Below are 12,838 nucleotides of genomic sequence, written 5' to 3' on the forward strand. Positions count from 1 at the left end.
TAAGTAACATAATAGGTGTGATCGTGTGTAGAGATGACAAAATGTTTGTACGGCAAAAAAATTGCAGCAAAGGAGTGAATAACGTGAATGGTAAATAACGGCATACTGAATTTCGGTGTGAAATGTAATTTTTTTTTTCATAATGAATTTTAATTAAATTTTTATTTTTTTTTTATTTAAAAAAATAAATTAAATTTTTTAATGAAATCTTGTTATCTTGAAAATTAAACAAAAATTATTGAAAATTTTAAAAAATAATTTTTAATAAAATTCTTATTTTTTTAAATTAAAAATAAAGAAAAAAAAAATTATAATAAAATATTTTTACTTAAAAAAATTAATGGAAAAATAAATAATTTTTATTTCAGAAAAAAATAATTTTAATTAAAAAAAATAATTTTAATTAAAAAAAATAATTTTTATTAAAAAAAATTAAAGAATAATTTTTTAATGAAATCTTTTATGTTAAAAACTAAAAAAAATATTTTTTTTTATTAAAAAAATTTAAAAAAAATAATTTTAATTAAATCTTCAATTTTTTCTTAATTAAAAAAATAAATTTTAATTAAATAAAAAAAATATTAGGTAATTTAAAAAAAAATAATTTAAAAATGTTAATTTAAAAACAATAATTCTTATTAATTTTTTTTTCAAAAATAATTTTTAACAAAAAAAAAATTTTTTTAAAAAACTAAAAAAATCACTTCATCATGAAATTTTTCGTTAAATTTAAATGCACTTCCATCGATACTCGCAGTTTAAATTTAAAACTCCTCGTCAATATGTTCAATATACATCATACGGAGATAAATTTAACTTCATTTCAACATCTATTCCTACGCGCTGCCGTTCTGGTGCTGCTGCTGAGTTGAAATTGAGTGTCGTACGATAATGTACTGAACGACCTTCAAAATCACAAACACGGTTATTTCAAGTTGGCGTATATGGTGAAAAATCATTTTATATTATTATTTTTTTTTTGAACACTCATTCAGTGTACGACGATTTTTTTTGACAATTGAAAATCTTCCAGAGATCGTGTACGATGATCGCGACGACATGTGTAGAAAAATTTGTAGAACGCGTCTATTTTATGTTTTTTTGTAACGAGTTGAAGAGAAAATAATAAAAGAACGGAGAAGAAAAAAAACGATGAATGGCAAATAATTTCATTCATAATACATTTGTCTGACAATTTTTCTGTGTGTGGTGTGTCTTTTCTTGTTTATTCCAGTCTTTTTCTCCTTTATTTATTTTTTATTTTTTTTTTCGTATGTAAAATATATAATAATAAAAAATAGAACTTTACAACATTAATTGAAATTAATAGACTTTATCTGTTGAAACACACTTTTTTTTATTAAATATTATTTTTTTTTTGCTGTTCGTTTCTCGTTTGAAAGAAACTGTCATTTAACGCATTTAGTTCTACATGAGTTATGTTAAATGGCTTATAGGAATTGATAACAACCCTAGACAAGTCTATGGGACTGCGTGTAAAATAAATTATTTATTTATGTTAGACAAATATCTTTCATTAAATAAAGCGAGTTGTGTCGAGTGTTTTGTGTCGATGATTCAATAAAAATTTACATTGTTGTGTGGTTTGTTGTTGTTGGTGGCGTTGAAAAGGTCCCATTAGCGGCGACAATTAATTGATTCGGGTCATCGGGAATGGATATTTGGAATTGTAGCAAGACCACCAAGTATGTTACCATTGTAGCGAGAAGCTGAAAAGATATTTAAAGAAATTTAAATGAAAATATTTTGTGAGTAAAACAGAGTTGAAGTAATATTTTATGATTAGAAATAAAAATTAAATAGTTCTAATTAATTAAAATAAAATTTTAATTATTTTAAATGTAAAATCTTTAAAATTAAGATTTTTCGAGTTTTAAATAATTTGTATTTAATTAATTTAATTTAAAATTTTTTAATTAATTATTTCTTTTTTTCGAAGAAAATTAATTTTATTTTGTGATATTTGTTATTTTTCACAATAAAAGGTTTTTTTATAATTTTTTTTATTTTAATTATTTTTTCGTATTTGTCAAGATTTTTATTTTTAATTTTTTGTTTATTATTTTACGATTTTTTATAAATCAATTAAAAAATTATTTTTTCTATTGTAAAACATTTTTTTTAAATTCTAAAATATTAAAAAAAATCGTAATTAAAAAAAAATTACTAAAAATTTTAAAAGATTGTTTATTTAATAATATTAATTATTTAATATTTTTCTATTAAAAAAAAAGCAAATTTTTTAATTCGTAAATTTTTGAAAAAATCGTTAACTACCTATAAAAAGTTAACTAAAAATTTTAAGATTTTTAAAAAATATTTAAAACAATTTAAAAAGAAAATTTTAAGTTCTTAAATATTTGAAAAAAAAAATCGTGAAATAATTTAAGAATAAGAATATAATTTAACAATTTTTATAAAAAAAGTTAAAAAAAAATGAATAAATATATGAAATGAAATAAAAACTTTAAAATAGAAAAAAAAATTATAATTAATATAAAAAAAAAAATTCTTACAGATTTAAACAAATTCCGATTCACATCGAAAAATCCTCCCAAATTAATTCTCGATGGATTCATTTCCGTGGCTCGCAAAAACATATTGATCTCCGTCTGAGCATCTGTATTCATCCAACTCAACTCGACAATCAGCAATTTCTTCTGAAAATTCGTACAAATGCTTTGCGATGCATAATGCGCCTCGTCGCAAATGAAGAACAACAAACAAACACTGCACATTGCCGTCACAACTAATCCAATATCCTTGACGCCAAAGCCATTCGATATTTGGGACATCAATCCATAAATTGTTAATGTAATGATGACAAACAAGTACAAAGTGATGAACGTAAATGTATAACAAACGGAAAATCCAGTGTCGCGTGCTAATTTACTGAGACGCAACCAAAGAGCGCGATAGTCGGAGATCATTTTTGCGGGTCCAATGTGACGCAGAGCCTAAAAAATTAACGATTTTAATAAATTTCTTTATTTTTCAATAAAACTTACTTTTTGAAAGTCATTTGCAAGTAACAACGCCGATTGGCTCAAAGTTTCGCAGCACAGGAACCAATAAGCGCCCATCATGTAAGTCATTGTATCCAAAAAACCTAAAAAATTAATTTTTTATTAAATTCTTTTGAAAAATTTTTACTTACAATACGGAATAACTTGATCCAAACGAAAGTCCACCATAGTAACGTGCGTGATGACAACCGATAATGACGACAAAATTGGTAGAACCACAGCGATCATGAGTGCTTTTGTCCTCAAAGTCAATGCTAACGGGACTTGCGATATTTTGAAATATAATTTCTCGAAATCAGACCAACTATTGAGCACTGTGGCGACTTTTCGGCACTCATACCACATTAAAGGGATGATAATGACGGGAAAAATATTGACGATGAAGAGATATGCGATAACTGCTTCCTCAAATTTTCCTTCCAGCGTTTGAATTATTCTGATGCGATGGAGAAGGACATACACAATTCCGCCCTAAAACGAAATTTATTTATAAAATTTAATATTTTATGAGGAATTTTAACAAGAAACTTACCATAATGACGAGAAAAATTAAAATTGAATACAGGAAATTCGGTGAGGCATAGGAAAAAGTGGTGACTCCATTACTTGTTTGAAATGGAAAAATTCCAAAGGCTTTTAAGACCAAATATACTGGCTTGGAATTTTGATAAATGATGTCCTGTAAGTAAAAATGTTAATTTTTTATCATAAATTTTTATTTTTTTATCGCTTTTAATATTTCAAAATTTTAAAAGAGAGTTCAACGCAATTTTATTATTTATAAATTATAATTATAATTTATTCGTAAAACATAAAAAAAAAACAATTTTTTATTATTTTTTCATTTTTTACTTTTTTTTAAATTAGAGAGAAAAATTCTTGTAAAAATTTCAAAACAAATGTTTAAAAAAAAAATTAAAAATTTTTTAAAAATTCGAAAAATTATGAAAATAGACCAAAAACGGTAGTTTTTGATGACATTTTTATCTTTTTTTTTTTTGCCCCATTGAATTTATGGCTTGGGACAAAAAGTTAGAAATAAATTTGAAGCGGCCTTAGTTGGAATTTTCAAAAATTGAACTAAGCTTTTTCTTGATTTTAAAAATCACTTTTTAAATTTTTAATTTTTTAAATTTAAAAAATTACTTTTAGTGAAAAAAAAAAAATAAAAATTTTCACAATATGAAAAAATCACACTAAAAAATTAAAAATTCCATAAAATAAATCTTAAAAATATCTGAGTTAAAAAAACTCTTGTTCTTTTATCATACTTTTTAAAAATTACAAATAATCACAAGAAACTCAATTTTTTTTTATTAATTTAAAAAATTTTTTTTTTAAATTAAATTTTGTTTTATTATCACAAAGTTTATATGCAGTCCAAAATTCTTGAAAAAACTTAGAGTTTTTTAAAAATTCTTTAACAAAATTACTAATTGTCACAAGAAAAAATTAACAATTTTCAAAAATTCACTTAATAATTTTTTGTTATAAAATTTTTCATTTTTGGTATTTTATTAATTTTTTTTTCTATCTTATATTTTTTTTTCTATTTTTTAATTTTTTTTTTTCGTACAGAATTTTCATAACGTGGCTTCTCCTCAAACGCATCCTTTTTCACTGACGGCGGATATCCCGCAAAATTCCTATATTTTATCTCATTTTCTGTCTTTTCAGGTGTTTTTGTTTGCACATCGAGAAAAATCGCACGATCCTTTGTCGCCGAATTAAAACTATTCACAGTTGAAACTGCATCAGACTTAAAAAATAAACTCATTTTTTTTTCTTTTTTTTTAGCCACCCGAATCCGTTTAAAAGTCAACTGAAACTGAAAAAGGAGTCGCTCGTCCCTTTTATACCGTTGCAGATAGTATTGATAAAGTCATTAACAATTGGGAATCGATACAAATGAAAAATGTAAAGGAAAGAAATTCATGGCTGAAAATTAATATTTAAAATTATTTTTTTTTTTTAGAAGAAGCGACAATGACACCAAATTCCATCGGAAATGCTAAAAAATAATAGAAAAGAACGGTAAAAATCCAAAGAAATGACGGGAGAAGTGTAAAAAACGAAACATGTTTCCATTTGGTCTGTTGTGTGTTGTTGCCTTCTTTCATTACTTCCTGTGCGCAAATATTAACTTGTTGTTGTTCGCAGTAATAATTTATTATTATTTTAAACTTTTTATTACGTTACACGCTTTTCCGTAGACAGTCACCTGTTCAAATTTCAATTGAATTTTAATAATAGTTGATTTTTTCTCTCTCTTTTGTGTATTTACAGTAACGCAGCGACAGCAAACAAGTCAAGCATACAATTTTGAGGTGCGTAGGCAGATGATACTTCAGTGTTCTAAGGCACTTCTGTAACTTGTCTCGCGAAACACCTAAAAATATGTTCAAGAGTCAAGCGCAAGTTGTCTACTTTTTTTTTGCACCTACTTTGGATGAACATTTCCGAATTAACCAGCTTCGAAATCGTCGTCGTCAACGGTAAATAAAACGCGCGCGCTCATTTCCGAGCATTTTTTTTTCAACGAAGTAATGTTATTTATGTAAATAAGGTGTCGATTAACGCCTTCACTTGATGTCTCACGTACGAAAGTCCGCCAGTATAACCCTTTTTGATGCAACTTTATTGCAACGATCATAAAAAAATATTCGTTATGCAATAAATAAAATAATCATGTTCTTCTTAACAGTTCGTATGTTTGTTCGCAAAGACAACAAATAATGTGTGATGTAGATAAATATCGTGTTCTCATAATTCAATTAAATGTTAGTTGTACGACGAGATGGGATGGTAGGTAGTGGTTGTCATCGTCGCTCGATACATTGTTGTGATGATGTTTTTTTCCTGTTATCGAATCTCTTGTTTTGCATATCAATGATTCATTGTAGTTTTCATATTGGTTGTTTTTTTTTTTTTGTTTATGTAATATTTTCAGTGATTTATGAAAAGTTATGAAAAAATTTAATAAGGGAAGAGTTTTGATAAATTTATTGTTTTAAGGGGTTTTATTTTATTTTAACACGTGCATGAACAAATAAAAAATATATAAATATTTAATATTAAATGATCGAATTCTTAATCCAAGTTTTTCTTAGAAGCTTTGTTTTCAAGTTTTGTATTCAAGTTTAGACGAGTAAAAGAATTTTGAATTATTTTTGTTTCGATGTTCGTTTGAATATTTTTTATACTTTTATGCGTTGTTTTATCTTCAACAATTTTATTGAATTTATTTTGATTTTTTCATCATTTTTTATTTATTTATTCATTTTCATTTATTTTGTGGCAAGAATTAAAATTATCGTTTTGGTTTTTTACGTGATTTTTTCATTTTTTTAAAAGTTATCAATTTTTAAGAATTTTTGTATTGAAAAACAAAATTTAACATGAATTTTCTTCTTTAAAAAAATTTAAAAAAATTTTTTTTTAACATTTTTTGACATTTTTGAAAAAACTTCATAAATTTTCATAATTTTCATGAATAAAATTTTTGTATATTTTTCTAACTATTTTTTTTTTATTTTTTTTTTACGGGTTTTGAATTTTTTTTTAAAAACTAATTTTTAAACTAAAAAAATTATAAAAACAATTTTTAAAAAATTTTTTACAGTTAATTTTGAAAAAAATATTTTTTTTTTATTTAAAAATTTAAAATTGCACAAAATTTCTTAAAAAAATCGCCAAGTTTTCCAATTTCAATAATTTCCAAATTTTTTGGGTGTTCAAAACCGTTTTATGTTAAAAAAGCATTAAATTGTTTAAAAATTTGGGAACTTTTGTAAAAATTTTCAATTTTTTTTATTTTTCGTTTTTAGTAAAATTATTTTAGTATTAAAAATTAAATAAAATTGTTTAATTTTTAGTTAGAAAATCTATAAAATAAAAAAATTTCAAAAATAAAAATTTAATTTTTCCCGGAAATAAATTTTAAAAAAACTTTGACAAAGGAATTATTTTTTGAAAATTTGTATTCAATTTTTTTTTAATTTTGAAAAATTCATTAAAAATGAATAAAATAAAAAAATAAAATTAGAAAAATTTAATACACAAATTTTTATCCATTTGGACAAAATTTGACAAAAATTTAATTTGAAAAAAAATTTTTGTTTAAAAGTTTTTGCTTAATTTTTTTAAACTTAAAAATTTTAAATAAAAAATAATTTATGATTTTAAAAAAAAAAATTTTAAAAAATTTAAAAATTAATGAGGAAAATTTCCACTCACAAATTTTAAGTTTTAAATTTTTATTCGATAAATTAAGAAAATTTCGATGCTTTAGATTTTTTATTTCAAAAAATTTTTTTTTTTAAATTGAAATTTACGAAAATGAGCTTTTCTTTGATTAATAAACTTTATTTCTAATGATCAATTTTGAATTTAAAAAAATTTAATCTAATTTTTAAAGATCAGAAAAAATTTTATTATTTTTATACCCCTCATTGAGAAAATCGTTTAATCAGATTTTATAAAAAAAAAAATAATGAAAATGTACTCAAATCAATCTAAATAACAGACCGGAAACTCATTATCGGTCAATCCTTGACAAAACCTTTATTACTTCAAATACCTCAACATACTTGTCCCTCAAGTGGTTAATTCATAAAAACGCAAAAACGTGAGTTCATATTATCAAAACCAAAATATGCAGACGGTATTTCAAACGATCGACCTGCGAAAACGTGCCTTTAATGCCAATGAACCAACAACAATGTACCTTATCTTGCTACTAAATTACTCATTGGAAAATACTTTTGCACTGATTTTTACTCAAAATTTCGTAATTTCACTTTTTAGATAAACAAAACACTTGTTCCAACCCTTTCTCGATCATTCAACTGAAGACTTTCACTCGAGTGAAATAATTCTCAACTGCGTCAACGGTTTTCCGCGCGTTTCTTTCCTTATCTCTGATGCAAGTCCTTCAAAACCACTTCAGTGTCAAATAAAAGCGAAACCGCATGAAACTCATTCCTCAGTTCGCTTTTGCCATCGCTTTCGACATGAAATACTCGATTATTTTTCTGGCTCTGCTGTCCTTTGGTCTTGCTGACAAGATCAAATACGACAACTTCCAAGTGTTTGACATCTACGTGAAAAATTTGAATGAAGTGAAGTTACTTCAATCCATCACGGATGTCGATGAGGAACGTGCCTTCTTACAGATGGGAGACACTCCGATGATCGGAAAATCCTATCCGATTGCTGTGAGTCCGAAAAATGTCGAGTTTTTCGTGAAGGAATTGAAAGCCAACAAAATTGCGTATCGTGTTGTCGAGAAAAACTTGCAAAAAGTCATCGAAGCTGACGAAATTGTCAACAAGAGAAGTCATCGTCGCTCAAATGGGGAACATGACTGGACCAGCTATCAAACTTTGGACGAAGTAAATGCGTGGTTGGATAAAATGGTAAAAGAACATAAGGTATTAACTCCATTGGTTGGCGGTGAAACTTATGAAAAACGTCAAATTCGTGGCGTAAAGTTGTCTCACAAAGAAGGCAATCCCGGAATTTTCATCGAAGGAGGAATTCATGCTCGCGAATGGATCACAGTTGCAACAACAACTTTCATGCTCAACGAATTGCTCACAAGTCAAAATGAAACAATCAAGGATTTAGCTCAAAATTATGATTGGTACTTTTTCCCGAGCGTCAATCCCGATGGTTATGTTTATACTCATGCAAAAGACAGACTTTGGCGCAAAACTCGTAAACCTTATGGAAAATGTGTTGGCGCCGATCCAAACCGAAACTGGGATTTCCATTGGAATGAAGTTGGAACAAGTGACAAACCATGTTCTGATATCTTTGCTGGACCAGAAGCTTTCTCTGAAGTCGAAACAAAATCCCTTTCAAACTTTGTCAAAGGTCTCGACGACATTAAAGTTTACTTGGCTTTCCATTCGTATTCGCAACTGATTCTCTTCCCTTACGGCTATACCGATGAACATGCTCCCAATCACGATGACCTTCAACAAGTTGGTGATGCGGCAAAAGATGCACTCGCAAGACGCTACGGCACAAAATACACTGTCGGCAACATTTATGATGCAATTTATCCAGCAGCTGGAGCTTCAATGGAATGGGCTTATGGAGCATTAGACGTTAAATTGGCTTACACATACGAACTTCGTCCTGCAGGCAATGAATTATTCGGCTTTGTTCTGCCGCCAGAACAGATCATCCCAACATCACTCGAGACACTGGACTCTGTCGTCGCACTCGTGCACGAAGGCGAAAAATTAGGATACTTTAAACAATAAGCACACTTCACTAACGAGACGTGAAATTATCATAATAAGCCCCTAACCGTTTAAGACAAAACAGATTGTCTCGTTCCCGCATATCAATGACAAATGAACAATAAAAAAAACAAGATTTAATAAATATGTCATATCATATCAATTTAATCTCTGTACAAAGTGTAACTTTTGACTTTATTAATATTTTGCACCCCTCGCGTTTGCTCAGTAGACAAATAAATCGTAATTGTTGCATTACAAATTACATATGTTTGGTAACAAGGGCTGTTACAGGAGAAGAATTTTTGGTCTGTATTTAAAAATAGAGTGTGAAAAATGACACTAAATGGCAGGCTAAGCAGGTGGATTAGTTCACATAAGTAGAAAAGTGACGTAAAGTTGCGCTAATATGGTCCAGATATGGAACTCTAACAAGGGTGAAATTTGTCAGGTGCATTTGTTCTTTTCAGATTTTTTTTCATAAATTTATGAAATATGAAAATTTTTCAATAAATTATCGAAATTGTGATTCATAAAAGTTACTTATAGATTTTCTTCAGGAGAAAATGTAACAAAGTAAAAAATTTCTCACACTGATTTACATTTTAAAATCAGAAGGCACACTTTTAAATTTTTATAATTCTCTGCAAAGCCTAAAATTCCAACAGAGAAGCTTCCGTTTTAACTTAACTGAACGACGTCCACTTTAAAATAATCTTTCTAATCCTTTTGAATCAAATAAACAAAATTACCGACGTTTTCAAACAATTGAAATAATCTGATAAACAATTGGTGAAGCGTTTCAAAGAAATATTTGCTGTTTTGAACGTTTTTATGTCTGTCTGTTAGAAATTTTCTGGTTTTATCTTATAATAAACCATCCAATTATTTAAAATTAATACGAAACTCTTTATAACTCAGTCCTCAAATTATTTCTGTGAGTAATTTGTTCGTCAATGAAGATTCTGTAATGTACTAATTGTTCAAATTAATGATTATTATTCCATCGTCTAGTGCATTTCGCTTTTTGGAATCTCTTCTAATAAATATTTCATATTCATATTAGCATGTGGATACTGAACTTTTTTCTTAGATAAATCTTTTTCGCCTTCGTAATGTAAAATAATGTTTTAGGAAGGAAAATTTGTCCTGCCATCGTCTTCTTGTTGTTCTATTACTTGATAGTGATATGTAACGTTTAAATATTAGACAAATTTTTAATACATTATAGAATTAAGGATCATGTCACATTAGTGTAATATAGGTGCATATAAAAATACATAGCCTGCTTCGCCTTTAAATTGGAATATCAGATGAATCGACGGTCAGATATATAACACCAAAAAATGATGATCTGCATAAATTTCCTTACTGCCTTAACATGTCTTTATGTTCTTTGATTCGACACAGAAAAAGATGTAAGATTTCTTAACTTAGACTTTTCTTTGAAGAGCCTCTGTTATGATTTGTTTTTTTCGACCTTAAAATAAAAAAAAAATAATTTTATTAAAACTTTTTAAACCAATTAAACTAAACTAAAGTATAAGGAAATAAAATGCGCTCTCACCTCTTTTTATTTGACGATGAAAAAATTTAAACATATTTTTAATAATATCAAACAATTATAATTCAATTTGTCATATTTATCGCTACCCCGATTCATCACACATAACTAGATCATGGATTTTTCCCCTAATTTGGTAGGACTCCTCGTCAAGATGCACTGTGCGTGTGACGAATTAGTTGTGGCGAAAACATGGAGGGTAAAATTATTAATAAATGGTATAAAAGCGTTCCATGTAAAAGTCTACAAGGATTTCATACAGAAATCGTCTAATTTTCCATACAGCTTTTCTGTGTTGATAGACATACGAGAAGCTCCTCCTCCTTTAAGGACATCAGCTACCAATGAAAAACGCGCAAAATGTTACCAAAAAGGAAAATTATGGAAAAATATTGCCAGAAAATTTATTAAAATTGCATTTTTATTCTGAATCTCTGCTGGAACAGAAGTTCTTTGAATGTCCTCTTAACAAAATTATTAAAATCAATATTTTTTGTGAAATTTATTGGAATCAATTTGTAACAACGTGAAGTTTTGTGAAGTGAAAAGAGGCTTTTAATTAAAAAAGCTAAAAACTCACCTTTATGCAGAATCCCGAGCCAAACTACCCGCCAATGTGGCCCAGCCAGGAAGGTCATATGCCGCCACATCCTTCGATTGTTTATCCTGATTTAATCGCAGGCTTTCAATGTGGACCTGAATTAGGTAAGAAAATGTGAAGAAAAATTTATTACCTGACGCCATTTTTGTTTTTCTCTTTCCACAAAATTTCCATCAACTGAAAAAATTCTTTTCTTTATTTTATTTTCAGCAATTTGGCCTCGTACTCAAGTCAATGGTTTCGTCGCCAATCGCATGAATTCTCCTCGCAACGGGAATATTGCTCCAAATCCGTCGAAGAAGACTCGTCGTCGTGTTGCTTCCATGGCACAACGAAGAGCTGCGAATATTCGAGAGCGTCGCAGAATGTTCAACTTGAACGAGGCTTTTGATAAACTTCGCAGAAAAGTTCCAACGTTCGCTTATGAAAAGCGATTGTCGCGAATTGAAACTTTGCGATTGGCTATCACGTACATTAGTTTCATGACGGAGCTCTTAACGGGTCAACCAGCTCATACGCAAACGAGATCTGCGGATATTTATTCCAACATGCATCACACTCACGCTCATTTGCCACAGATTCCGAGAGATTATGGGATACCTCCGTATAACAATCATGCGATCTAAATGGGAAGAAAAAGGAAAAATTAATACGAAAAATGGAATAATTGGTGTTCAGACAATAAATTGTGCAATAATTAGTGTTTAATTTAATATTTAGTGGTTACGAATAAAATTGAAATTAAGGAAAAAGTGAAATTTTAATCATTTACCCGAAAAACTTACCTGAACTATACTTCAAAAACGTACGTCAAATTTAGCAAAAATTTAACAAATGCTCATAAATAAAATATTTCCTTTTGTTTTAAGAAAAAGTTTCTTTTAAGGTCAAAAGAAAAAAAATTACTTTAAAAATGTAAGATTTCAAAAAAATGAGCGAGTTCAAAAAAAGTCCTTCAATAATAAATTTATTCAATTTCAAAAAATTATAGAATCTAGATATTTGAGAAAATTTAAAAAAAATTCTATTAAATATCCTTGATAAAAATTTGAGAAAAATTCATTGGATCAAAAAAATCTTTTTTTTTTTAATTCTTTAATTTCCAGATATCAACAAAAAGTTCAAAATTAATTAAATGAGCTGAAATAAAGACAAGCTTGGAAATATTTTTCTAGATATATTAGGCCGCTCCAAATTTTTTTCTATGTTTTTGTTCCATGCCCCATTTCAAAAGCCGAAAATCCAATGGGGCAAAATAAAATTTCTTTCATATTTTTTCAAGAAATTTTCAAAATTTTTTAAAAATATTTTCAAATTTTAAGAATTTTTGTATTGAAAAACGAAATTTAACATGAAATTCCTTCTCTAAAAATAT

At 27.4% G+C, this 12,838-nt stretch overlaps 3 protein-coding genes across 3 annotated transcripts; 2 read left to right on the forward strand and 1 right to left on the reverse strand.

The window, feature by feature from the left end:
• Positions 1-1,589: 1,589 nt before the first annotated feature.
• Positions 1,590-4,824, reverse strand: LOC134837566 (gustatory and odorant receptor 24). The gene is made up of 6 exons (XM_063852948.1): positions 4,624-4,824; positions 3,580-3,726; positions 3,179-3,518; positions 3,030-3,130; positions 2,538-2,978; positions 1,590-1,730 (listed from the first exon to the last, which is right to left on the reverse strand). The coding sequence occupies exons 1-6, from the start codon at positions 4,822-4,824 to the stop codon at positions 1,590-1,592; spliced, it is 1,371 nt and encodes a 456-aa protein (XP_063709018.1).
• A 3,228-nt stretch (positions 4,825-8,052) lies between these two features.
• LOC134837047 (zinc carboxypeptidase-like) lies at positions 8,053-9,840 on the forward strand. Its single transcript, XM_063852359.1, has one exon. The coding sequence runs from the start codon at positions 8,060-8,062 to the stop codon at positions 9,317-9,319; it is 1,260 nt and encodes a 419-aa protein (XP_063708429.1). The 5' UTR covers positions 8,053-8,059; the 3' UTR covers positions 9,320-9,840.
• A 1,580-nt stretch (positions 9,841-11,420) lies between these two features.
• Positions 11,421-12,089, forward strand: LOC134837567 (protein Fer3). Its single transcript, XM_063852949.1, has 2 exons — positions 11,421-11,567; positions 11,674-12,089. The coding sequence occupies exons 1-2, from the start codon at positions 11,447-11,449 to the stop codon at positions 12,087-12,089; spliced, it is 537 nt and encodes a 178-aa protein (XP_063709019.1). The 5' UTR covers positions 11,421-11,446.
• Positions 12,090-12,838: the final 749 nt, after the last annotated feature.

Source organism: Culicoides brevitarsis, chromosome 1, assembly GCF_036172545.1.
Source record: "Culicoides brevitarsis isolate CSIRO-B50_1 chromosome 1, AGI_CSIRO_Cbre_v1, whole genome shotgun sequence".
Lineage (NCBI taxonomy): Eukaryota > Metazoa > Arthropoda > Insecta > Diptera > Ceratopogonidae > Culicoides > Culicoides brevitarsis.